At 40.5% G+C, this 26172-nt stretch overlaps 1 protein-coding gene across 1 annotated transcript; it reads left to right on the forward strand.

Annotated features, from left to right (window-relative positions):
- Positions 1 to 726: 726 nt before the first annotated feature.
- Positions 727 to 25077, forward strand: tnfaip2a (tumor necrosis factor, alpha-induced protein 2a). Its single transcript, XM_060915715.1, has 9 exons — positions 727 to 825; positions 1082 to 1204; positions 1313 to 1404; positions 1720 to 1812; positions 2825 to 2948; positions 7367 to 7492; positions 7598 to 7753; positions 21773 to 21894; positions 24884 to 25077. The coding sequence occupies exons 1-9, from the start codon at positions 727 to 729 to the stop codon at positions 25074 to 25076; spliced, it is 1128 nt and encodes a 375-aa protein (XP_060771698.1). The 3' UTR covers position 25077.
- The last annotated feature ends 1095 nt before the right edge of the window (positions 25078 to 26172 follow it).

Below are 26172 nucleotides of genomic sequence, written 5' to 3' on the forward strand. Positions count from 1 at the left end.
CTATTAAAGTGGAGGGTTTACGGTTATTTAGCACAAAGGTCTTTTAGCACAAATCCAAAGTCTTTTAGCACAAGTTCTAAAGTCTCTTAACACAATTCTAAGTTCTTTAGCACAAGATCCAAGAACACTTAATCTGTATTATGAATGCTTACTGATCATGTTTAAAGATTTTTTTTTGAAAGTTGCTCAGATTCCAATCTTATATCTCTCATATATCTTATCTCATTATCTCTAGCCGCTTTATCCTGTTCTACAGGGTCGCAGGCAAGCTGGAGCCTATCCCAGCTGACTACGGGCAAAAGGCGGGGTACACCCTGGACAAGTCGCCAGGTCATCACAGGGCTGACACATAGACACAGACAACCATTCACACTCACATTCACACCTACGGTCAATTTAGAGTCACCAGTTAACCTAACCTGCATGTCTTTGGACTGTGGGGGAAACCAGAGCACCCGGAGGAAACCCACGCGGACACGGGGAGAACATGCAAACTCCACACAGAAAGGCCCTCGCCGGCCACGGGGCTCAAACCCGGACCTTCTTGCTGTGAGGCGACAGCGTTAACCACTACACACACACACACACACACACACTGTTGTAAAGATTAGTAAACAGGGTTAGGAAAAAAATCCACCTTTTGGTGAAGTCAGTTCATCTCACACTGCTGAGATTCTGACTGAAAACAGCAATTGTATTTCCCCACTCCGCCATCTTGAAACTGCCATGTTTGATGTAGACCGTATATTCGTCACCAATCCTCCCTCCAAATTATTTAACACAGCATGTACCCTGACACAGTGCACCGCTACAGCCAACTTCCAGGTTTGTTTTGTCTTTATTAATTTGCTAACTAGCCACAGCTTTGAGACTTGTCTTTTCTTTTCTTTTTTCAATTATTCTGACCATAATCCAGAGTTGTGCTAAAGAATATAGAGTTGTGCTAAAAGACTTTGGATTTGTGCTGAGACTTGTGCTAAAAGACTTTTATGCTAAATAACTGGATACCAAAGTGGAGAGTCAGTGCAATGGCATACCTAGGACATGCTAATTTTCCTTTTTTATTTGTTCTTGTTTTCAGAATGAAGTCAAGAGTTGGATGTCCAATGCTCTCACACTAAAGGAGGCAGATTGGCAGGCTAATAAAAAACCTGAACTTATTGATGAATATTATTTTTGCGATCTCGCTTTAAATGTTATCGGGGTATGTGCATCAGGATGGGTCAGCTCATTTTATTCTTTAAGATTAAGTTAGCATGTATTTCATTAACATTTCATCTTCTCTGGCCTAAGTGAACCTGTCATTTAACAGATTCTTGAGGGAGCCATAAAAGAGGTTGCAGTCATTCTGGGAAATGATAAAGCTCAGAGAATTTGGTTGCAGATGGGCAGCTTCCTAATGAGGTATTTTTACATTCACATGATCAAACTATTATCAACCTTCTTCATTCCAGGCAAAAAAAGAGAAGGAATAATAGAAACCAATAGTCTAATGATATGCACGTCTTCTCCTGGCAGAAATGAAACTTGATCTTATAGTTAGGCTGGAAATGTAATTCAGAATTAATTTCTTTGAAGTGAACCTTTGAACTGTACACTTTTTTGTTTTTTTGCCAAATTGAATGGTCCAGAATGGTTATGTAACTACGCTAGCTAGAGTTAAAAAAAAAAAGGCTATTTGTTTCAATAAATCTAAAGATATTTATTTTCCTTTGGCAGTTATAAGAACTCCATGGAGGAATATCTTAAAAGCCAGCAGATGAACATGACTGAAATCCTGAAAGCCCAGCTGTTTAATATAAGCAAGATAAGGTGAGAAAACTTAAACAAGTCCTTGGTATCTATGTTTACTTCACAAAACATTACTTATATTTAAAAAAAAATAAAAGTTCCATATCCTACAGTTGGTGGGGAAACACAAACAGCTCATGACCCAAGTATTACATCTGCTTTATGACACATGATGGATGTCATGTCATGTCATGCAGTACGTTTGCGTGCACACTAATATTCTACTATTGTTCTGAATATGACAATATTCAGAATTTCATATGGGTCATGTTAATGTCAGTATTAGCATATTCCATTTGGATATTCTGAATTTAGCATTTTCTGATTAAGACATGGGATATGCCAATATTATTCAAGTTTTAGAAGCATTCTTTGGCTATGTATACAGTACATTTGGAATACATGTCTCTGCTGGGGGGTTTATGGCAGTTTGTGACACACGGGCTCTTACCTGTTTATGGTCAGCTTTGTGCGTTGTACACAAACCAACTGGACAACTGGAGAATTCATAGCTGCATGTAAATGGGAATATTAGAGGAATATTCATTTTCATTAGCCATGTAAACAGTTTAGTAGGAATATTGTCTTTTTCAGAATAAGGGCAAAAATAGGAATATGTTATGCATGTAATCATAGTGATAGTTTGTACAGCTGCTAATAACGTTTCATCATTATTGATAAAGATACTACCTAAAACAGTAAGATGTTTTTTTTTCTTCAACCAGTTTTGGGCACTGCAATGATAAAGGACAGTGTACAGGATCTATGAACGGTTTAGTGAGAATATTAAAAATGAAAATTGATTGATTCCCATTTTTCAAGACATGATGATGGGACAGTGAAACACACTCAATGAAATCCCCAATTTGTGAAAAACAGATAAGCAGCTAATGTATTAGTGGTTTAATTACTTTTTTAAAAATAGCTATGGGGTAATTACCAAATTTAGTTAGACGTTTTGGGGAATTTTCAAAAATATTGAATTGAGGAACATCTCAGATGGGTACTTGTAATATAATGACTATATTCACAGGGATTATATAGAGAAACAGGAGACTCTTCGAGAAGAAGTGAAAGTAGCCTGGCTGTCAACTGTATCAGAGCTAAGACACTCCTGTCACAAGTACTTCCTCAGCCCCATACACAAGGATCTCAAGGTATCTACAAACAAAGCGCCTGGGATGAGACCATAACACATTCTCAAAGTCAAGTTTACATCCAAGTTCACACATGTAAATCTGCCACTATATTGTTGTTGTTTTTTCTGTCCATCTATTCACAAAACAGAAGTAACCTACAATCTATATGGGAGGTTTGCCAGCATAGTGCCACTCTGTCTGGTTATAAAATTAGACCAATTAATATCTATTATTAACTGGAACTATTAGGCACAGCTCATCAATCCAGTATTCACTAAATGACTGTAAGATTTGTTCATGAATGAAATTACATAACATATAGTGAAGTGATCATTCCTGGCAAGGCTATTTTGCTCTAGGCTAGAGTAGGCCGCCTCTGTATTTGGGTCCATCTTCATTGCTTTATTTGATGTGGAAATTGTTGCAGACACATGAAAATACACTACCGTTCAAAAGTTTGGGGTCACTTAGAAATTCCCTTATTTTTGAAAGAAAAGCACTGTTCTTTTCAATGAAGATCACTTTAAACTAATCAGAAATGCACTCTATACATTGCTAATGTGGTAAATGACTATTCTAGCTGCAAATGTCTGGTTTTTGGTGCAATATCTCCATAGGTGTATAGAGGCCCATTTCCAGCAACTATCACTCCAGTGTTCTAATGGTACAATGTGTTTGCTCATTGCCTCAGAAGGCTAATGGATGATTAGAAAACCCTTGTACAATCATGTTAGCACAGCTGAAAACAGGTTAGCTCTTTAGAGAAGCTATAAAACTGACCTTCCTTTGAGCAGATTGAGTTTCTGGAGCATCACATTTGTGGGGTCGATTAAATGCTCAAAATGGCCAGAAAAATGTCTTGACTATATTTTCTATTCATTTTACAACTTATCGTGGTAAATAAAAGTGTGACTTTTCATGGAAAACACAAAATTGTCTGGGTGACCCCAAACTTTTGAATGGTAGTGTATACAGTCCCCTCCAAACGTATTGCTATACACTGAAGTCATTTGTGTTTGAGTTCAAGAGATGAATGAGATTATAAGTCAGAATTTCAGACATTTCCTGATATTTACATATTTGCTCAATTTTAGGCGAGCAAAAAGTATTGGAATGGATAGTCTTAAAGTAAATATATAATATTTTGTTATCCCTTATTTACAATAACTCCATCAAGCTGGTGACCCACTGATATCGTCAAACCGTTTCATTCTTCTTATGTGATGCTTTTCCAGGCTCGTACCACAGCTTCTTTCAGTTGTAATCCCCCGCCAGTCTCTTTTTCAAGATGTGAAATGCATAAGGTCTGATTGACTTGGCCAGTCTAAAACCTTCCATTTTTTTTCCCTTGATGAAGTTATTTGTTGTGTTGGCAGTATGTTTTGGGTCACTGTCTTGCTGCAGGATGAAGTTCCTCCCAATTAGATTGGATACATTTCTCTGTAAATCAGCAGATAGAATGTTTCTGTAGACTTCTGAATTCTGTTGCAGAACCATGAGTTACATCATCAGTAAAGGTTTGTGAGCCTGTTTCAGAAGAAGCCATGCAAGCCCAGAACATGACACTACCTTCACCATGCTTTATCAATGAGCTCATATGTTTTGGCTCATAAGTAGAACCTTTCTTTCTCCACACTTTGGTTTTTCCACCACTTTGGTAGAAGTTAATCTTGGTTCCAGAACTTTTGTGTATCATCACTGTATTTTTTGCAAATTCCAATCTGGCCTTCCAATTACTTTACTTGCATCTTATGATATGGCCTCTTTATTTCTGCTCACAAAGTCACAATCACAATGGGGGATTGTAATAACTTCACCCCTGCCCTGTGGAAGTTGATGGGGATGTCACAAGGTAGTTACCAAATTATTCCTGTCTGTTTATGTAATTAAAGTGTTAAAGACCAAAGTATTAGAAGTGTATAAATTGAAATATTCAAAAATAAGCCTGTTCCTTTAACAACAATTTAAAAAGACATTTTAGGTTGTTTTAAAATAGATTGAAATAAGGAACATGTAAGATAGGAAGCTGTAACATCAAATGACTGTATTCACAGGGAATATATAGAGAAATAAGACAATCTTCCAGATGAAGTGAAAGTAGCCTGGCTGTCAATTGTATCAGACCTAAGAGACTCCTGAACTTGGGGGACAAGTGAATTTTTTTTACGTACTGTTCACATACTGAAGCCAAGTAAAGATGTCTGACATCCATTGCCAAAAATTACAGTTAACAAAGCTCTACTACCAGATTACTTGGATAATCTTAGTCAGAAAGAAGTGAAGGATCGATATACATGGAAATTAGAGTTTATTAGCAGTTATGATCCATACAAAATTCCTTGAAATGACTGGAGTGACAGTGCAGATTTGTGGCCTAGCATTAGCATTAGCTACATATACATGTCCTTCTTTTTCCCGAAGAGTCCTGACACAGAACAGTTAAAAATACAACCAAACAACCAAAAACAGTGCAAAAATTAACCATATTGAAGACAGATTAAGCCTTGCTTACAAGAAAGACGGTGTCTGTTTGACCCCCAGGTGAAATCATGTGTATAAATTGAAATATTCAAAAGTAAGGCTTTTTTGTGTTTGTTTTTGTGTAGTTTGATGTTTGTTTTTGTTTGAGTGTTTTTGTCCGCCGGTTGTGGTATAGCTCCGGACCCAGTTTTGGGCACCAGTTCCCTCCAGGCCTTGGTTCGCCGTGGGTGATGCCTGTGCTCCTAGTTATGGACTGCAGTGAGCCTGTTGCTCATTTTAACATCGTGGTTGTCCAGCGGTCTGTGCAGCAGTCCTTTAGTGCTTGGCGTGATGTTCCGAGTGATGTTGCTCGGTGGTGTCGCGGCAGCTGTGCAGGCAGTTTAAGACATACCAGCGCTCTGCGTGGCGGTGCGTCTGTGCTCGCTTTGTGGATCCATGGCGTGGTGTTCCCAGTGATGTTGCCCAGCGGTGTTGTGGCAGCTGTGCAGACGGTGTGGGACTTGTTTTCGTGCACCTTTTGGTAGGACTGTGGCTCCTACACCATTGGAATGACATCCTGCCCCCTATTTGGTGGACTTTGTTTTTTTCCTATAATTGTAAAGCGACCTTGGGTTTTGAGAAAGGCGCTATATAAATTGAAATTATTATTATTAACCCCGCCGACAGTAGTTGGAGGGGTTATTATTTTCACCTGCGTCAGTCTGTGTGTGTGTGTGTGTGTGTGTGTGTGTGTGTGTGTGTGTGTGTATCTGTCTGCCTGTCTGTGTGTCTGCAAGATATCTCAAGAACCAATGGATCGATTTGGACCAAATTTTGTACATGTGTTGCCAATCACCCAGGAAGGAAACCATTAAATTTTGGAGGTCAAAGGTCAAAGGTCAAGGTCATGGCAGAACTTCGAAATTTTCGCCCAATGTATTTTAATAGGGAAAAGGCAGGGTTTGCACTCGTTAGAGTGTCCCTGTCTAGTTATTATTATTATGTGATGCGTGACGTCATGCGCAAGGGGTCTATAGGCAATGCCCAATGCTTGCACAATGATTTGCTCTCTTTTCTTAGCTTCAAAATGGCTTGGTGGTTTTTTTCCGATAGACAGCTCTCTGGGCTTCATGCTGGTTTATCTTTTTTAATCACAAATGCAGTCTTCACAGGTGCAACCCACGGCTCAAACCAAGAGTTGACATTCAGAGCTATTAACTGTTTAAACTGTCATGTAAATGGGTGATAGCTTGGTGTAAATGCTGAAAGAGTTTTATTAAAAGCATGCTGGCAAACAGTTCCAAAACATCAGGCAAAAACAGTGTAGAAAAACAGGCAATGGTCAAGCGAGGCACAGACGGGATATCCAAGGCAAAGATGAAGGGTAAAATACAAAAAATACAAATGGGAGTCAGAACCAGAAAGGGAACTGAGAGTAAATTTGTTGATGTGTTTCTAAGAAAATGCTTGAAGTTGATCCATCCATCCATTATCTATACCAGTTATCTGTGAGGGTCACGGGGGAAGCTGGAGCCAACTGACTTCAGGCGAGAGGTGGGGTACATCCTGGGCAGGTCACCAGTCTATAGCAGGGTTAACAGTGAGACAAACATCCATTCACTCACATTCATACTTATGAACAATTTAGGGACGCTAGTTAACTTCATCCATGTCTTTGGACTGTGGGAGAAAATCAGAGCACCCAAAGGAAACCCACTCAGGCATGGGGAAAACATGCAAACTGAACATAAAAATGCCATGAGGTTCAAACCCAGCATCATCTTGCTGTGAGGCAACATTGTGAACCACTACACCACCATGATGCCTGCTTGAAGTAGATTTTAATTAAAAAGTGTTTATTTGAAATAGTTGCGGAAGATTTCCTTTTTTTATCCACACTACATATTTGTAATGCCTTATAATGTATACTTAATCATATTTACATCCTCAACCTTCTTTCTGTGGTATTCACACAGGTCATTTACTGTAAATTATGGACTCCACCCTGGTTTACAGAGCATGACGAGATTATTGCTAAACTAGAAGATGCACTGAATGAGAAAATTCAGTCACTGAAGGACCTACACTGTGCCTGTCGAAAGGTCAAAATCACCACCACAAAATGATCCAATAGCGTGTATTATGTCATACATGTGCATAAACCTAAAATGCTCTCTCTCTCTCTCTCTCTCTCTCTCTCTGTGTAGGAGCTGTTAAGTCAGCTGCATTTTGAGGTGATGATTGAATATGTCAAGAGGATGTTAAAGAGGAAACTGAAACTAAAAAACAAGGACAAGCAGGAGGCAGCGGCACGCTTTCTGTGTGAGGACAATGACAGAATCAGCACTCTATTTTATAGAAATGTTAGTAGACCTCTCTCTCACACACACACACACACACACACAGCACAACAAAGCAAAAATTAATTGCCGTTGCATCATATCAGAAGGTGTTTTAATCAGGGGTGGCTCATATCAGGGGGTTAATCCCGCCTTCTTTCAAAGGTCAAAGAAAAATCAATGTAAGATTTCATATTTTAGGTATCTATATCATCTTATCTGCGGTTAACAAATGTTTTAAAAGGTAGACTGCCTTTCAGATTTTTCAAGTGTAGGTCATAAAAAGAATTTTCCCCGACACCCAATTATTTTTGTTTAGTGCACTGAAAGCTACTGAATTCAGATCACAGACTTCCAATTTTATTAGTTTTTTTTAATAGAATAATTAATGAATTTAGGGCCACGTGGCCCTAAATTCTCCGCTATTTTTTCCTGCTTCACCATGACCCAATTCAAGATGCTACGTCATGCATCACATGGTGGGCTTTCCCTGTTCGCGCAAGGCATTGTGGGAAACAAATTTGAAACAGGAGAGAAAAATTGAGGACGTGAGTGTGCAAATAAACCCGAAAGACCAACTACGGTAACGGAAAGCGAGAAACGCAGGACCAAACTAATAAATATCAGCGGTCAGTGAGCACCTCGGTGTGATCAGCTGTTCATTTAGTGACAGAATGATGCAACTGTCAGCTGCTGTAAAACCCAAAAGAAGAAGAAGGTAAACCTGCGCATGTGCACACAGACTTCCTCTGTCTGCTTTTGTGATTTCATGCACATTATTTGCTCGGGAATCCCCTCAAATTAAATAACTTTCTAGCCACAGGATGGCCTGGGATTTTTTGTTTTGTTTTTTTAGATATTACGGAAATAAACATATCACAATGACCAATTTCAGAGGGAACTAAATTTCACAGATTTTATGAAATCGAAAGGCCGTCTAACTTCTCTCATTCTCATTATCTCTAGCCACTTTATCCTTCTACAGGGTCACAGGCAAGCTGGAGCCTATCCCAGCTGACTACGGGCGAAAGGCGGGGTACACCCTGGACAAGTCGCCAGGTCATCACAGGGCTGACACATAGACACAGACAACCATTCACACTCACATTCACACCTACGGTCAATTTAGAGTCACCAGTTAACCTAACCTGCATGTCTTTGGACTGTGGGGGAAACCGGAGCACCCGGAGGAAACCCACGCGGACACGGGGAGAACATGCAAACTCCACACAGAAAGGCCCTCGCCGGCCCCGGGGCTCGAACCCAGGACCTTCTTGCTGTGAGACGACAGCGCTAACCACTACACCACCATGCCGCCCCCCGTCTAACTTTAAGGAGGATAAATTGTGATTTTTTTTTTAAACCACATGTTGCAGCATCACTAGCAGTCATACAAAAAACACACAGAATGATATGAAGCAAAACCATGGATTAACTGTAATGAGCCCAAAGCTGTAGGCAGGAATACTCTCTGCTGTAGGTTCATGCAGCCAATCAGTGACAGTTGTGTCACGTGACTGAACAGAGTGATATGCCTGCCTAGTTTTGCGCTCCAGTGGGTTAATATACTTTAGCATATTTTGGTGATGTTTCCATAATAAATCACCAGTAGGTGTGTTTCGGACTCAGTCGCAGGTGCACTGAATATGAATGAAGTGGATTATTTACTCTATCATTATTTTTCCACGAAAATATGTTTGGAGAAGAAACTGAAAATTGATAGACTAAGTACATGTTGTCTATTCAAAGTACAAATTACACACAAGGACAGATGACAAGACCGTAAGCTGGGGGGGGTGTTGGTTTGAAGAAAGGTTACAACTTTGCTGTGTACTGTGTTTGGTATTCAGACGAAACGCATTTAAGATTCAAATTTTCAAAAGTTACATATATAAACTTTTAAATTCAATATCAATGATGTATATTATTCAATGTGGCCCCCCCCCAAAAAAAAAACAGCTGCTAGCGGTTGTAATATTATTTTAACATGCTTCCATGCATTAAAATATTTTGCTTGACTCATGATGTTAACTGTAGGTCTTCACACAAATCTTAAATTCCTGACATTTTTTGGACTTGTGGAACTGCTTGATGCATAAACTCCTCCCCTGATCATCCTACAAATCCCTCAGTAACTGCTTTCCACTTATCTAAGTGCAATGTTAAGTGGAATTCAGACAGATTTGCTACATATGTCATAATATAAGAAATATACCCAGTGGTCACTTTATTAGGTACACCCATACACCTGCTGTTTTATGCAGTTCTCTAATTAGCCGATCCCTTGACAGCAGCACGATGAATAAAATCATGCAGATACAAATCAAGAGCTTCAGTTAATGTTCACTTCAAACATCAGAATGGGAAAAATTGTGATCTCAAAGTGCAACTTTCACTGTGGCATGGGTGTTGGTTTGAGCCAGGTGGACTGGTTTGAGTATTTCAGAAACTGCTGATCTCCTGGGGTTTTCACACACAACAGTATCTAGAGTTTACACAGAATGGTGCAAAAAACATTGAGTGAGAGACAGTTCTGTGGATGGAAATGCCTTGTTGATAAGAGAGCTAAGTGGAAAATGGACAGATTGGTTCGAACTGCCAAGGATATAGAAACTCATATAATCACTCTTTACAACCGTGGTGAGCAGAAAAGCATCTCAGCACGCAACAGCAGAAGACCACATTGGGTTCCTGTCCTGCCAACCAAGAACAGGAATCTTAGAATCAAGTACAAATTCCTGTTAAAATGGCCAGTGAGTATATCTTGCTGTTGTTACCACTGTAAAAAGCAATATGCTTTGTGTTGGTATACTTAGCCCAATGTGCCAGTTCAAGTTTACAAAAGTCAAGTCAAAGTCCTTCCTGCACCATACATGGCACGTTTGGCAGCGCCACCGATCTCCGTTTCGTAGCCTACATAACTAGGGTTACAGTGGAGGGCTAGTCCTCTGGTAACCGCAAGAGTTTTACTCCCCACTCACATCTGTATTGCAGCATGCCTTGCCAGATAGCAGTAGGCACCATTTTTATGATGGTCTTTGGTATGACCGGACTGTGAGTAGAACTCACAATCTCCTGCTCGAGAGGCGGACATGCTAACCACGAGGCCACTCACCAGTCAAGTTTACAGGTTGATTATTTTTCTATAACAGTACATCCCAAAGTTGTTTAATCTTCTTAACTTGGGCAATTTCCCATTGATTACAATTTTTTATTTATTAATAAGTGATGCATCATTTTTAACCATTTATAGTTACATTTAACATCTGTGAAAAAAGTTGGTTCTTTTTATAACATACATTATAGCAGTTATAAACAGTCATTCGACAGCCTTATGAGTCTCATTTTTCTCTCTTTAGTTAATAAGACAAAAATGCACCTTGTCACATGAAAGCACAATGTCTTCTTTCCTGAAAGTTCTACTATTGCAGAAAACTTACTGATTGTTACAACACGCTGACACTTGAGACTGCTTTCAGAAATGTTCTGTAACCATTCACCATATTGATAATTATCTCATCTCATCTCATTATCTGTAGCCGCTTTATCCTTCTACAGGGTCGCAGGCAAGCTGGAGCCTATCCCAGCTGACTACGGGCGAAAGGCGGGGTACACCCTGGACAAGTCGCCAGGTCATCACAGGGCTGACACATAGACACAGACAACCATTCACACTCACATTCACACCTACGGTCAATTTAGAGTCACCAGTTAACCTAACCTGCATGTCTTTGGACTGTGGGGGAAACCGGAGCACCCGGAGGAAACCCACGCGGACACGGGGAGAACATGCAAACTCCACACAGAAAGGCCCTCGCCGGCCCCGGGGCTCGAACCCAGGACCTTCTTGCTGTGAGACGACAGCGCTAACCACTACACCACCATGCCGCCCCCCGTCTAACTTTAAGGAGGATAAATTGTGATTTTTTTTTTAAACCACATGTTGCAGCATCACTAGCAGTCATACAAAAAACACACAGAATGATATGAAGCAAAACCATGGATTAACTGTAATGAGCCCAAAGCTGTAGGCAGGAATACTCTCTGCTGTAGGTTCATGCAGCCAATCAGTGACAGTTGTGTCACGTGACTGAACAGAGTGATATGCCTGCCTAGTTTTGCGCTCCAGTGGGTTAATATACTTTAGCATATTTTGGTGATGTTTCCATAATAAATCACCAGTAGGTGTGTTTCGGACTCAGTCGCAGGTGCACTGAATATGAATGAAGTGGATTATTTACTCTATCATTATTTTTCCACGAAAATATGTTTGGAGAAGAAACTGAAAATTGATAGACTAAGTACATGTTGTCTATTCAAAGTACAAATTACACACAAGGACAGATGACAAGACCGTAAGCTGGGGGGGGTGTTGGTTTGAAGAAAGGTTACAACTTTGCTGTGTACTGTGTTTGGTATTCAGACGAAACGCATTTAAGATTCAAATTTTCAAAAGTTACATATATAAACTTTTAAATTCAATATCAATGATGTATATTATTCAATGTGGCCCCCCCCAAAAAAAAAAACAGCTGCTAGCGGTTGTAATATTATTTTAACATGCTTCCATGCATTAAAATATTTTGCTTGACTCATGATGTTAACTGTAGGTCTTCACACAAATCTTAAATTCCTGACATTTTTTGGACTTGTGGAACTGCTTGATGCATAAACTCCTCCCCTGATCATCCTACAAATCCCTCAGTAACTGCTTTCCACTTATCTAAGTGCAATGTTAAGTGGAATTCAGACAGATTTGCTACATATGTCATAATATAAGAAATATACCCAGTGGTCACTTTATTAGGTACACCCATACACCTGCTGTTTTATGCAGTTCTCTAATTAGCCGATCCCTTGACAGCAGCACGATGAATAAAATCATGCAGATACAAATCAAGAGCTTCAGTTAATGTTCACTTCAAACATCAGAATGGGAAAAATTGTGATCTCAAAGTGCAACTTTCACTGTGGCATGGGTGTTGGTTTGAGCCAGGTGGACTGGTTTGAGTATTTCAGAAACTGCTGATCTCCTGGGGTTTTCACACACAACAGTATCTAGAGTTTACACAGAATGGTGCAAAAAACATTGAGTGAGAGACAGTTCTGTGGATGGAAATGCCTTGTTGATAAGAGAGCTAAGTGGAAAATGGACAGATTGGTTCGAACTGCCAAGGATATAGAAACTCATATAATCACTCTTTACAACCGTGGTGAGCAGAAAAGCATCTCAGCACGCAACAGCAGAAGACCACATTGGGTTCCTGTCCTGCCAACCAAGAACAGGAATCTTAGAATCAAGTACAAATTCCTGTTAAAATGGCCAGTGAGTATATCTTGCTGTTGTTACCACTGTAAAAAGCAATATGCTTTGTGTTGGTATACTTAGCCCAATGTGCCAGTTCAAGTTTACAAAAGTCAAGTCAAAGTCCTTCCTGCACCATACATGGCACGTTTGGCAGCGCCGCCGATCTCCGTTTCGTAGCCTACATAACTAGGGTTACAGTGGAGGGCTAGTCCTCTGGTAACCGCAAGAGTTTTACTCCCCACTCACATCTGTATTGCAGCATGCCTTGCCAGATAGCAGTAGGCACCATTTTTATGATGGTCTTTGGTATGACCGGACTGTGAGTAGAACTCACAATCTCCTGCTCGAGAGGCGGACATGCTAACCACGAGGCCACTCACCAGTCAAGTTTACAGGTTGATTATTTTTCTATAACAGTACATCCCAAAGTTGTTTAATCTTCTTAACTTGGGCAATTTCCCATTGATTACAATTTTTTATTTATTAATAAGTGATGCATCATTTTTAACCATTTATAGTTACATTTAACATCTGTGAAAAAAGTTGGTTCTTTTTATAACATACATTATAGCAGTTATAAACAGTCATTCGACAGCCTTATGAGTCTCATTTTTCTCTCTTTAGTTAATAAGACAAAAATGCACCTTGTCACATGAAAGCACAATGTCTTCTTTCCTGAAAGTTCTACTATTGCAGAAAACTTACTGATTGTTACAACACGCTGACACTTGAGACTGCTTTCAGAAATGTTCTGTAACCATTCACCATATTGATAATTATCTCATCTCATCTCATTATCTGTAGCCGCTTTATCCTTCTACAGGGTCGCAGGCAAGCTGGAGCCTATCCCAGCTGACTACGGGCGAAAGGCGGGGTACACCCTGGACAAGTCGCCAGGTCATCACAGGGCTGACACATAGACACAGACAACCATTCACACTCACATTCACACCTACGGTCAATTTAGAGTCACCAGTTAACCTAACCTGCATGTCTTTGGACTGTGGGGGAAACCGGAGCACCCGGAGGAAACCCACGCGGACACGGGGAGAACATGCAAACTCCACACAGAAAGGCCCTCGCCGGCCCCGGGGCTCGAACCCAGGACCTTCTTGCTGTGAGACGACAGCGCTAACCACTACACCACCATGCCGCCCCCCGTCTAACTTTAAGGAGGATAAATTGTGATTTTTTTTTTAAACCACATGTTGCAGCATCACTAGCAGTCATACAAAAAACACACAGAATGATATGAAGCAAAACCATGGATTAACTGTAATGAGCCCAAAGCTGTAGGCAGGAATACTCTCTGCTGTAGGTTCATGCAGCCAATCAGTGACAGTTGTGTCACGTGACTGAACAGAGTGATATGCCTGCCTAGTTTTGCGCTCCAGTGGGTTAATATACTTTAGCATATTTTGGTGATGTTTCCATAATAAATCACCAGTAGGTGTGTTTCGGACTCAGTCGCAGGTGCACTGAATATGAATGAAGTGGATTATTTACTCTATCATTATTTTTCCACGAAAATATGTTTGGAGAAGAAACTGAAAATTGATAGACTAAGTACATGTTGTCTATTCAAAGTACAAATTACACACAAGGACAGATGACAAGACCGTAAGCTGGGGGGGGTGTTGGTTTGAAGAAAGGTTACAACTTTGCTGTGTACTGTGTTTGGTATTCAGACGAAACGCATTTAAGATTCAAATTTTCAAAAGTTACATATATAAACTTTTAAATTCAATATCAATGATGTATATTATTCAATGTGGCCCCCCCCAAAAAAAAAAACAGCTGCTAGCGGTTGTAATATTATTTTAACATGCTTCCATGCATTAAAATATTTTGCTTGACTCATGATGTTAACTGTAGGTCTTCACACAAATCTTAAATTCCTGACATTTTTTGGACTTGTGGAACTGCTTGATGCATAAACTCCTCCCCTGATCATCCTACAAATCCCTCAGTAACTGCTTTCCACTTATCTAAGTGCAATGTTAAGTGGAATTCAGACAGATTTGCTACATATGTCATAATATAAGAAATATACCCAGTGGTCACTTTATTAGGTACACCCATACACCTGCTGTTTTATGCAGTTCTCTAATTAGCCGATCCCTTGACAGCAGCACGATGAATAAAATCATGCAGATACAAATCAAGAGCTTCAGTTAATGTTCACTTCAAACATCAGAATGGGAAAAATTGTGATCTCAAAGTGCAACTTTCACTGTGGCATGGGTGTTGGTTTGAGCCAGGTGGACTGGTTTGAGTATTTCAGAAACTGCTGATCTCCTGGGGTTTTCACACACAACAGTATCTAGAGTTTACACAGAATGGTGCAAAAAACATTGAGTGAGAGACAGTTCTGTGGATGGAAATGCCTTGTTGATAAGAGAGCTAAGTGGAAAATGGACAGATTGGTTCGAACTGCCAAGGATATAGAAACTCATATAATCACTCTTTACAACCGTGGTGAGCAGAAAAGCATCTCAGCACGCAACAGCAGAAGACCACATTGGGTTCCTGTCCTGCCAACCAAGAACAGGAATCTTAGAATCAAGTACAAATTCCTGTTAAAATGGCCAGTGAGTATATCTTGCTGTTGTTACCACTGTAAAAAGCAATATGCTTTGTGTTGGTATACTTAGCCCAATGTGCCAGTTCAAGTTTACAAAAGTCAAGTCAAAGTCCTTCCTGCACCATACATGGCACGTTTGGCAGCGCCGCCGATCTCCGTTTCGTAGCCTACATAACTAGGGTTACAGTGGAGGGCTAGTCCTCTGGTAACCGCAAGAGTTTTACTCCCCACTCACATCTGTATTGCAGCATGCCTTGCCAGATAGCAGTAGGCACCATTTTTATGATGGTCTTTGGTATGACCGGACTGTGAGTAGAACTCACAATCTCCTGCTCGAGAGGCGGACATGCTAACCACGAGGCCACTCACCAGTCAAGTTTACAGGTTGATTATTTTTCTATAACAGTACATCCCAAAGTTGTTTAATCTTCTTAACTTGGGCAATTTCCCATTGATTACAATTTTTTATTTATTAATAAGTGATGCATCATTTTTAACCATTTATAGTTACATTTAACATCTGTGAAAAAAGTTGGTTCTTTTTATAACATACATTATAGCAGTTATAAACAGTCATTCGACAGCCTTATGAGTCTCATTTTTCTCTCTTTAGTTAATAAGACAAAAATGCACCTTGTCACATGAAAGCACAATGTCTTCTTTCCTGAAAGTTCTACTATTGCAGAAAACTTACTGATTGTTACAACACGCTGACACTTGAGACTGCTTTCAGAAATGTTCTGTAACCATTCACCATATTGATAATTATCTCATCTCATCTCATTATCTGTAGCCGCTTTATCCTTCTACAGGGTCGCAGGCAAGCTGGAGCCTATCCCAGCTGACTACGGGCGAAAGGCGGGGTACACCCTGGACAAGTCGCCAGGTCATCACAGGGCTGACACATAGACACAGACAACCATTCACACTCACATTCACACCTACGGTCAATTTAGAGTCACCAGTTAACCTAACCTGCATGTCTTTGGACTGTGGGGGAAACCGGAGCACCCGGAGGAAACCCACGCGGACACGGGGAGAACATGCAAACTCCACACAGAAAGGCCCTCGCCGGCCCCGGGGCTCGAACCCAGGACCTTCTTGCTGTGAGGCGACAGCGCTAACCACTAACCATGCCGCCCATTGATAATTATACTGTACATTTTTCTTTATTAAATAATATCAGTCTTTGAATCTGTTTATTATTAGCTTTTGATTGCACTGAGTATTCACTATACAAGTCCTTGTTAATGAGTTGTTACTATAGAAACAGTAACATATATTAAACTAATTTTATAAACCTCTGATTTGTCCAATTGTCAGAGCCATGTTGTTCCAGAAAACCAATCAACACCATCTGACCAATCAGATTTGAGAAATTAACAGCACCACGACCACATATCTAATTTCATTGCTCTGATTTCGAGCTGCATTATTCAGATCATACACCATCAAATCAGCTTATGCAGCTATCATCATCTATGTAAAATGTTTTAAATGTTATGCATGTTACCGCCTCTGGATAAGTAACAAGTATGTGCAAAGTAAACTTATATTTTAGGTTAATTATCCCAATTATCTCAAACAATTAGAATATCATGAAAAAAGTTTTTTTTTCATCATTGAATTCAGAAAGATTAACTTTCATGTATTCTATATTCATTACATGTAAGGTGAAATATTTCAAGCTTTTGTTTTCATTTTAATGATTATAGCTTATAGCTCATGAAAATCAGAAATCCAGTATCTCAAATTATTAGAATATTTCCTAAGATCAGTCAAAAAAGGATTTACAATACAGAAATGTCCAACTTCTGAAAAGCATGTTAATTTATACGCTCAATATTTGGTTGGGGGTCCTTTACCACAAATTACTGCATAAATGCAGCGTGGCATGGAGGCAATCAGCCTGTGGCACTACTGAGGTGTTATTGAAGCCCAGGTTGCTTTGATGGTGGCCTTCAGCTCGTCTGTATTTTTGGGTCGGGTGTTTCTCATCTTCCTCTTGACAATACCCCATAGATTCTCTCTGGGCTTCAGGTCAGATGAATTAGCTGGCCAATCAAGCACAGTAATATCATGGTCAGCAAACCATTTGGTAGTAGTTTTGGCACTGTGGGCAGGTGCTAAGTCCTGCTGGGAAAGGAAATCGGCATCTCCATAAAGCTTGTCAGCAGATGGAAGCAGGTAGTGCTCTAAAATCTCCTGGTAGATGGCTTCGTTGACTTTGGACTTGATAAAACACAGTGGACCAACACCAGCAGATGACATGGCACCCCAAATCATCACAGACTGTGGAAACTTCACACTAGACTTCAAACACTTTTTGGATTCTGTGCCTCTCCACTCTTCCTCCAGACTCTAGGACCTTGATTTCCAAATGAAATGCAAAATTTACTTTCATCTAAAAAGTGGACTTTGGACCACTGAGCAACAGTCCAATTCTTTCTCTCCTTAGGCCAGGAAAATCGCTTCCTGACATTTGTCTTTGGTTCAGGAGGGGTTTGATATTAGGAATGTGACAGTTGTAACCCCTTTCCTGAAGACGCCTGTGCGTGGTGGCTCTTGATGCACTGACACTAGCCTCAGTCTACTCCTTGTGAAGTTCTCCCAAGTTCTTGAATTGATTTTTTTAACAATTGTCTCAAGGCTGTAGTCATCCCTGTTGCTTGTGCACCTTTTCCAGCCAGACTTTTCAGCAATGACCTTCTGTGGCTTACCCTCCTTGTGGAGGATGTTAATATTCATCTTCTGGACAACTGTCAAGTTGGCAATCTTCCCCATGATTGTGGTTGCGTGTACCGAACTAGACTTAGAGCAGGGGTCGGCAACCCTAGGCATGCATGCCACAACTGGCACGCCAAGGAATTTCCAGTGGCACACTGACGATGATACACAAACCTAATTATTCAACACATTAAAAATGTTCAAACGTCATCTTGAACTGTCATTGGCTGTTGCATGGCGAGCCTGCTCTTTTAGCATGACTACACAACAATATAGCGCCCCCTTCCCGGTGTTGTCAGATACTGCTGACGTTTTCCAGCCCAAAATATGTTCAAAACCTGCCAAAATGCACTTAAAACCACCCAATCTGGCAACACTGCCCCCTCCCCATATTTCTCATGAGATGGGCCCACTTGATGCAGCAGTTGCGCTAAGATGGCAAAGAAGCTGACAGTTCGGGCTTTCCTCTCCTCGTGGACCAAAGAATATGGGTTCGTTTCTCAGAGGGACTGTGCTGTGTGCATGTTGTGTTTTGAAAGTGTTGTGTGTCGAACATCCAGTGTTAAACGTCATTTCGAGGCAAAGCACAAAAAGACTTTCAAAGATCAGGCAGATAGGGACGAATCAATCTCACGCGCAGTGTGCAGTTATGGGAAGCAAGCCCACACTTTAAAAGTCTTTGCCTCAGCTAAAAACAATGCCACTGAAGCTAGCTATATAATTTCTCACTGCATAGCTAAACATGGAAAGCCATTCACAGACGGTGAATACATTAAAGGTGCCCTTCCACCAAAAACGTTGAATACTGGCTCTTTTTGAAATAACATAGTTCACTCCGAGTTGCATATGCATGCTCATCTCATCTCATTATCTCTAGCTGCTTTATCCTGTTCTACAGGGTCGCAGCCAAGCTGGAGCCTATCCCAGCTGACTATGGGCGAAAGGCGGGGTACACCCTGGACAAGTCGCCAGGTCATCACAGGGCTGACACATAGACACAGACAACCATTCACACCTATGGTCAATTTAGAGTCACCAGTTAACCTAACCTTCATGTCTTTGGACTGTGGGGGAAACCGGAGCACCTGGAGGAAACCCACGCGGACACGGGGAGAACATGCAAACTCCACACAGAAAGGCCCTCGCCGGCCACAGGGCTCGAACCCGGACCTTCTTGCTGTGAGGCGACAGCACTAATCACTACACCACCGTGCCACCCCACATACTGTATGCATGCTGCATGTGAAAATGTAATTCTACTCCCATTCCCTGTATTGGCTTATGAAAGAAAATAGTCGGAAAAATGAGCAGATCTGAAAAAGCCCTACGAACTTGCGTCACTTCGAAAATTAGTATTCATGGCCTCGCCCACCTTGGCTTGCAACCGCCCACGGGAAGAAAGTTCGGATTTCAGCGCAAGGAGAGATAGCAGAGCCCATCTCGTCAGTAGCTCACGAAGAGGACCTAACAGCAAGTTAAAAACATGGCTGAACAAGTTCATGCCTGTGTTATTTGTAGCAGTAACACATTAGCGTTGCATGTTTGGGGAGGCTGGGACCTCCCCTGCGCGAGTTACGAGCGTTCAAAGTCAGGCTGGAGTCGCCGACAGAAACGAAACCTAAGCGGAGCGCCGCGGCTCGCCTCGTGGCAGATTACGTCCTGAGGCGCGGGGCTAGCCCGCCCTGGCAGCACTGGTTCATTGGGGAGAGGGCAGAGGTCACTGGCTGGCAAGTTTGGGGAGGCTGGGACCTCCCCTGCCCGAGTTATGAGCGTCCAAAGTCGGGCTGGAGCCACCGACAGAAACTAAACCTAAGCAGAGCAACATTGCAAGATAGAAGAGTTGAAGAAGAAATGGTTAGAATTTATCTTTGGAACACCACCAGCGAAGTATAATGTAACATTAGTACTGTGTTCTGATCATTTCAACCACAGTGACTTTTCAAACTTCGGTGCCTTCAGTAGTGGTTTTGCTTCGAGGTTATTTTTAATACTTGGATCTGTAGTCAAGACGATCGACCACCAGCTCACAAGCTGTAAGTAAAACATGAACTTTTTGTTCGAAGGTTTTTGTTACAAAATAGCATGTTCATATTCTCCACGTTAGCATGTATGACGTGATCACAAGCTAGGCATGGATGAGAGTTTTCCACTTTTCGGCGGCTTTCCACTTTTTCTGAGTAAAAAACGACCTTTTTATATTATGCCAAATCCGTTGAGAATTTTTTTTTATTAATTTCGGGGGGTTGGGGTATGTTCCTTCATGCTGTTCAAACTTTAACTCCAACAATGTTTACACATTATTTGTAAGTCGCCATCTTTAGTCTCATTTAAATCTCATTGAATGTGATGTAAAATTCATGTTATCTACATTGTTATTGGTCAAAACATCGATGTCGAGACCATAATAACCAATCAAAACAGTTTTTCCAAAGACACCCATATCCGCTTGTTCTGACCCACTGGAGGTAGCGTCACAGTGCTGTTAGCCAATCAGAGGTAACACGTTTACTGATTGCTGTTAGCCAATCAGAGGTAACACGTTTACATGTCATGAATATTAATGAATAAGAGCTGAAATCCTGTAGTTCTCCTGCCACCCACTCCTCCACCAAACTAGAACAGCCTGAAACAGGAGAACCACAGCATTTTTTTCACCAAAACTGGCTCACAGGGCATTCATTCATACTAGAGACCACCGCACAATTAATGAAAAAACAATGCAATGAGACCTTTAAGGAGGCCTTTCTCTCCAGCTCGGATAGTCTTTTTGAGGGGCTGCCAAATAAAGAGACAATAAAATCAAGAATAAAAGACATGCCCGTATCAGCCAGAACTGTTGAGCGACGAATTGGTGAAATGGCAGAAAACGTAAGGGTGCAGCAAACAACTGGCATAAAGTGGGTTAGTGTGTGAGGTTAATGGCATAAAACAAGTGCAATGGTGTTTTACATTTGCTCAATGCATTTAATATCCATATCCGTCTAAATGTGTGGTGTCTAATTACACATAGTTAACAACACCTATTTGAATGGCACAACTAACAAGAAAATTTCTAATTGGCACTACATGGCAAAAAGGTTGCCGACCCCTGCCTTAGAGAGACACAGTATTTATACTGTTTTACTCAAACTCTAAATGAAATATTTTAATATTTTGAGGTTTTTTTGCACTATAGGCCATAATTATCAAAATTAAGATAGATAAATGCTTGAAACATTTTAGTTTACGTGTAATGAGTATAGAATATGTTACATTTTCACTTTTTTAAATAACTGATAGAAAATATTGAACTTTTTCATGATGTTCAAATTGTTTGAGATCCACTAGTACACACACACACACACACACACACACACACACACACACACACATTCCATTTACCAGAACATGTTTAGCATTTTTGTGGTCACTTTTATTTCAACAGGGATCGGAGAAGGAATGGCTATCTGAAATTTTGCCTAGAGTTTCAGAAGTGATAAAGGAGCAAGATCCAGAAAACCTTGAACTAGAAATCTGTGTACTGCTAAAACACCACCCTGACCTCAGGTGGGTGTAGGCAAGAAACACAGCATATATTTGCAATATGTTATGTATATCCACTCAATTTTCACACATTATGTTCATAAAATTTACAGTTATCTGAATCTGTACAGATGCCCAAATGAATTTTTATCATTTACATATAAGGAGCTACCGAGTTAAATTTACACTGAAAATAGAATAATCTATTAGTTAAAGCTACGGTACATGGAATTTTGGTTGTGATTCAGATGTTGTCTTTTTTACATTCATGTTTCCACATGGATCTTTGCATGTCTGGCAGACATTTTGTCATGACACTTTTCTGCACATATCACAACATATCTGGCAGACAACTCATCATGGATGGCAGCTCATTTGCTGAAACTAAATCCCAGCAAAACTGAGCTGCTGTAGATCTCTGGAACCTTGGGGCATTCCTGGTCAAAACAACTATCTTTCTTGCCTCACATTGCTAAACTGACTGTCATCCAGGTTTCTCCTGTTGGAGGATCCAGACATTTCTATCTACAGAGTTAACTCGGGTGTTTTGTTCAGCTACTTGTCATTTCAAGACTGGACTACTGCAATTTGATGCTAGCAGGTCTGCCCCTGGGTACTATCCTGACCCCTGTAACTGATTCAGAATGCAGTTGCATGATTTTTCTTCTGTCTCCCCAAGTTCTCTCTCACCACCCCATTGCTACACTCCCTTCACTGGTTTCCTCTAGCTGCCCGCATCAGATTTAAAACTCTGATGCTTGCCTACAACACCAAAAATGCATCAATGTCGCACTCCCTCCAAGCTCTCAACACCGTCATTTCACCATTGCTCAAGGTATAATCAAAGTCCTTCCCATGACACAAAGCATATCAGGTGGTGCTGATCTCCATTTCAGTACCCTCAGCCTCTCACCTGTTACATAGCTAGGGTTCCAGTGGGGGGCTAGTCCTCTGGTAACTATGAGAGTTTGACTCCCTACTCACATCTGTATTGTGGTATGCCTCACTAGATGGCAGTAGATACCATTTTTGTGATGGTCTTTGGTAGGACCCAAACCCAAGTAGAACTCACAATCTGCCTGTCAAAAGGTGGATGCACTAACCACTAGGCCAAATTGCAGTGCTCATGGTACCAGGAAGACATAAATTAAGGCTTTTCTCTTTCCTGGCACCCAAATAGTGGAATGAAATTCCCCTGTCCATCTTCAAATGAAGACTAAAAGTCCTACTTCTTCACCAAGCATTTGAAATAACACCTTGTTCATCTATTTTCTTTTTTTATCTTTGTGTTGCCTTTTCTTTTTATACTGTACTCAATAGGGATGTAGCCTGATGGCAATGTTGCAGTTGGGTCACTAAACCTTGAGTCCGAATCCAGTCTCGAGTCCTCAGTGTTCAAGTCCGAGTCAAGTCTAAGTCATTAAAGAACATTTCAAGTCAAGTCCGAGAACAAGACTCCAACTGCACCATTTGACAGTGGCTGTTGCTGCCTTGATGTAAAACCGACTCTGCTATGGTGTTGGACTAACGTTACTGCTCGACTGCCCCATTTTAGTTAATAGGCTACAGATAAAAAGCTTGTTCATTGCTCAGCAAGCCCCGCCCACTATCAACAGGGCGAATAACATGAGAGAGGGTTAACATGAGCTAGTTCATCGGTCGGCAAGCCCCACTATCAACAGAGCAATGAAGAGTCACTTCCTTCTCTGGGTGGAGTCTTGCCAAATGACAATTGAAGTTTGAGGTTGTCCCCGTCATCTCCTCAATAGTTCTTCTATATATGGAACACATAGCAGTGCATTTTTCCCACTGCACGAGAAGTCTGTATAAGCAAAGCGAATAATTCTAGGGGCTTCTCTCCAGGCATTTTAGTGCCATTAACGTTAGTTTGTTCCTGAACAAGACGTATGAACAGGTGAATGTGCATTCCCTTGCAAAAAATTAGTATAAAAATTAATGTAGGTATAAATACCTTATCCCAAATTATTTTGGCATGTTTCAAAAAGTAAAGAAAAAAATCTGAGTCCTCATCTCCAATTTATGAGTCCGAATGCAGTTAATGCACAAGTCCGAGTCCAAGTCATCAGTGCTCAAGTCCAAGTCAAGTCATGAGTCCTTAAAATTAGGGCACAAGTCGGACTTGAGTCCGAGTCCTGGACTCGAATACTACAAGCCTGCCTGATGGTACTCTTTGTCTCTGACCTATAGAATTAGCATGAGGATATGTTTTTGATAGAGACTATAAAGTGCTTCTGTAAGTTGTTCTTTATAAAGGCATCTACTGAAGGTTGTAAAGGTAAATGTAATGCATGATTATTGAGTCCGAGGAATAAAAATACTCTATATCTATGTTTCTGAGCTGCTGTGATTCACCTTGATAATCCCCTAATTGTGATTTAGAGTCATTTTCAGTCAGCTGTGTCAGTGGTGTCTGCTCATAATCGGCAGGAATTTTGTACTGATATATCATATATCAACCATTAACACGTCCTAACTTTAGGCATGAAAAAAAATCCAATAACATGGTTACAGAGACTAATTTTTCCTGAAGATTTCCTGTACAATTTGCATTGTTTCCTAGTGAAGACATTTAGCTGGTAAGTGATTAACAGCGATTAACAGGCGGTTTTTTTGTGTTTCCATCAGTCTGAGAAATATACACAGCCTCAGGGAAAACCCCTAATTTCATCCAGCAGGAGAGGGAGAATAATAAGCAGAACAACCTTCAACCAGAGCTTTCATTTTAATTAGACAGCTATTGTTAATGCTAGAAAGTTTATTCTGAAGGCAGTCATCCTGCAAGATTATCAAAGTTACACTGCTGCTTTACCGATCAGTTTGGAGCTGCACAATCAGAATCAGGCAGTCACTGTGCAAGCTAGCTAACTAACCTGTTAAAATATAAGCTTTTGGTTTCAGTATTTTATTAGGGATATGACTGTTCACTTAACCGGTATTCTTTATGTACCCTTGCTGCATTCTAATAACATTGTTTATTGTTCCTTTTTCTCAGTGAACGTCAGGTCTGTCAGCTCTTGCAGCTGAAAAGTAGATGTCCAGATGTGTACATGGTCAGAGAGTGTTACCATCAGACTGTGAACAACCTGGAAGTCTCTGAGCCGAATCCAACTTTCTTCTGCCATGTGCCTAGTAGTATCTCACTGAGCTTCTATCCTTGTTTATGCATGCTCCCCTTCTTTCGTTGATCAGGCGTTCCTATGTAGGAAATGACAACAACTACTCTTTCATGTTTGTCAAAATACAACAAAAATACAATGACAAAGATGCATACCACCAAGTGACATAATTAAATATGCATTATTAAAGTTAAAAAGACAATTTAGCATTATGCAATACTTGTGTTTATCATCTTATAGGATGAAGTAAAAGGATAACTAAGATTTCGTAAAGCCAATCCACCTACTGGAATGTTTTTGGGAGGTGAGGGGGAACCCAGAGAAAACCCATACAGACAAAGGAAGAAGATGGAGTGGAAAATAAATAAATAAATAAATAGATTTGCGTTTCCTGAAGGAAATACTCTTGCTTGCAAAGCAAAAGATGAAATATTCTAGAACTGAAGCCAATGGGAGGAAAAGTGAGGGATGAAAAAAACCCAGAAAGCAGACATAATAGAAGTATGAAAAGAGGTGGAGTGCTTTGTAGTATTGCCCAGAAAATGTCTAGTAGGTTTGGAGGTATTATTTTGAAAGTTCACTATGGGAGAAATTGTAAATGTCATTTACAAGCTGTATGCAACAAAGTTTGAGCAAAATTAAATGGTTCAAGTTGAATTAATCACAGAAAATCAAGAAGAAGAACAACAGCAAGACACTTGGGGATAAGAATATAGTGCTTTGCAAGCACTCTAAATATCCTTATTTCCACACGATAAATTTCCGTATTGTCCATTTTATGCTAAACCCAGTTTTAGCATAAATCATAGCTCAGGATAAGCTCAGATTGGTCACGTTTGCCCCAACAATGATGTTAACCTTGCTGTAAGCTGAATCTGACCATATAGCATGGAGTTAATGCCTAGTATCCACTAAAAACATAATTACATGTGCAGTTCAAACATTATATTTACTGGCCTTTGTGATACAGGCATTAACATAAAGACTTTTTTCTTTTTTTAACACATGCTACAAGGAAATTGTGATTGACTTAATGGGATGGTGCTTGTTGGCAGGAAAATGGATATGAGGCAAATGAATGAGCTTGTGCTATGGGAATGTGACTCAGCAGTGAGCTGAAGGACAGACTTCTTTGGGAAACATTTGTACAGCATTTGCAAGACAG

The sequence above is a fragment of the Neoarius graeffei genome, chromosome 3 (genome assembly GCF_027579695.1).
Source record: "Neoarius graeffei isolate fNeoGra1 chromosome 3, fNeoGra1.pri, whole genome shotgun sequence".
Classification (NCBI taxonomy): domain Eukaryota; kingdom Metazoa; phylum Chordata; class Actinopteri; order Siluriformes; family Ariidae; genus Neoarius; species Neoarius graeffei.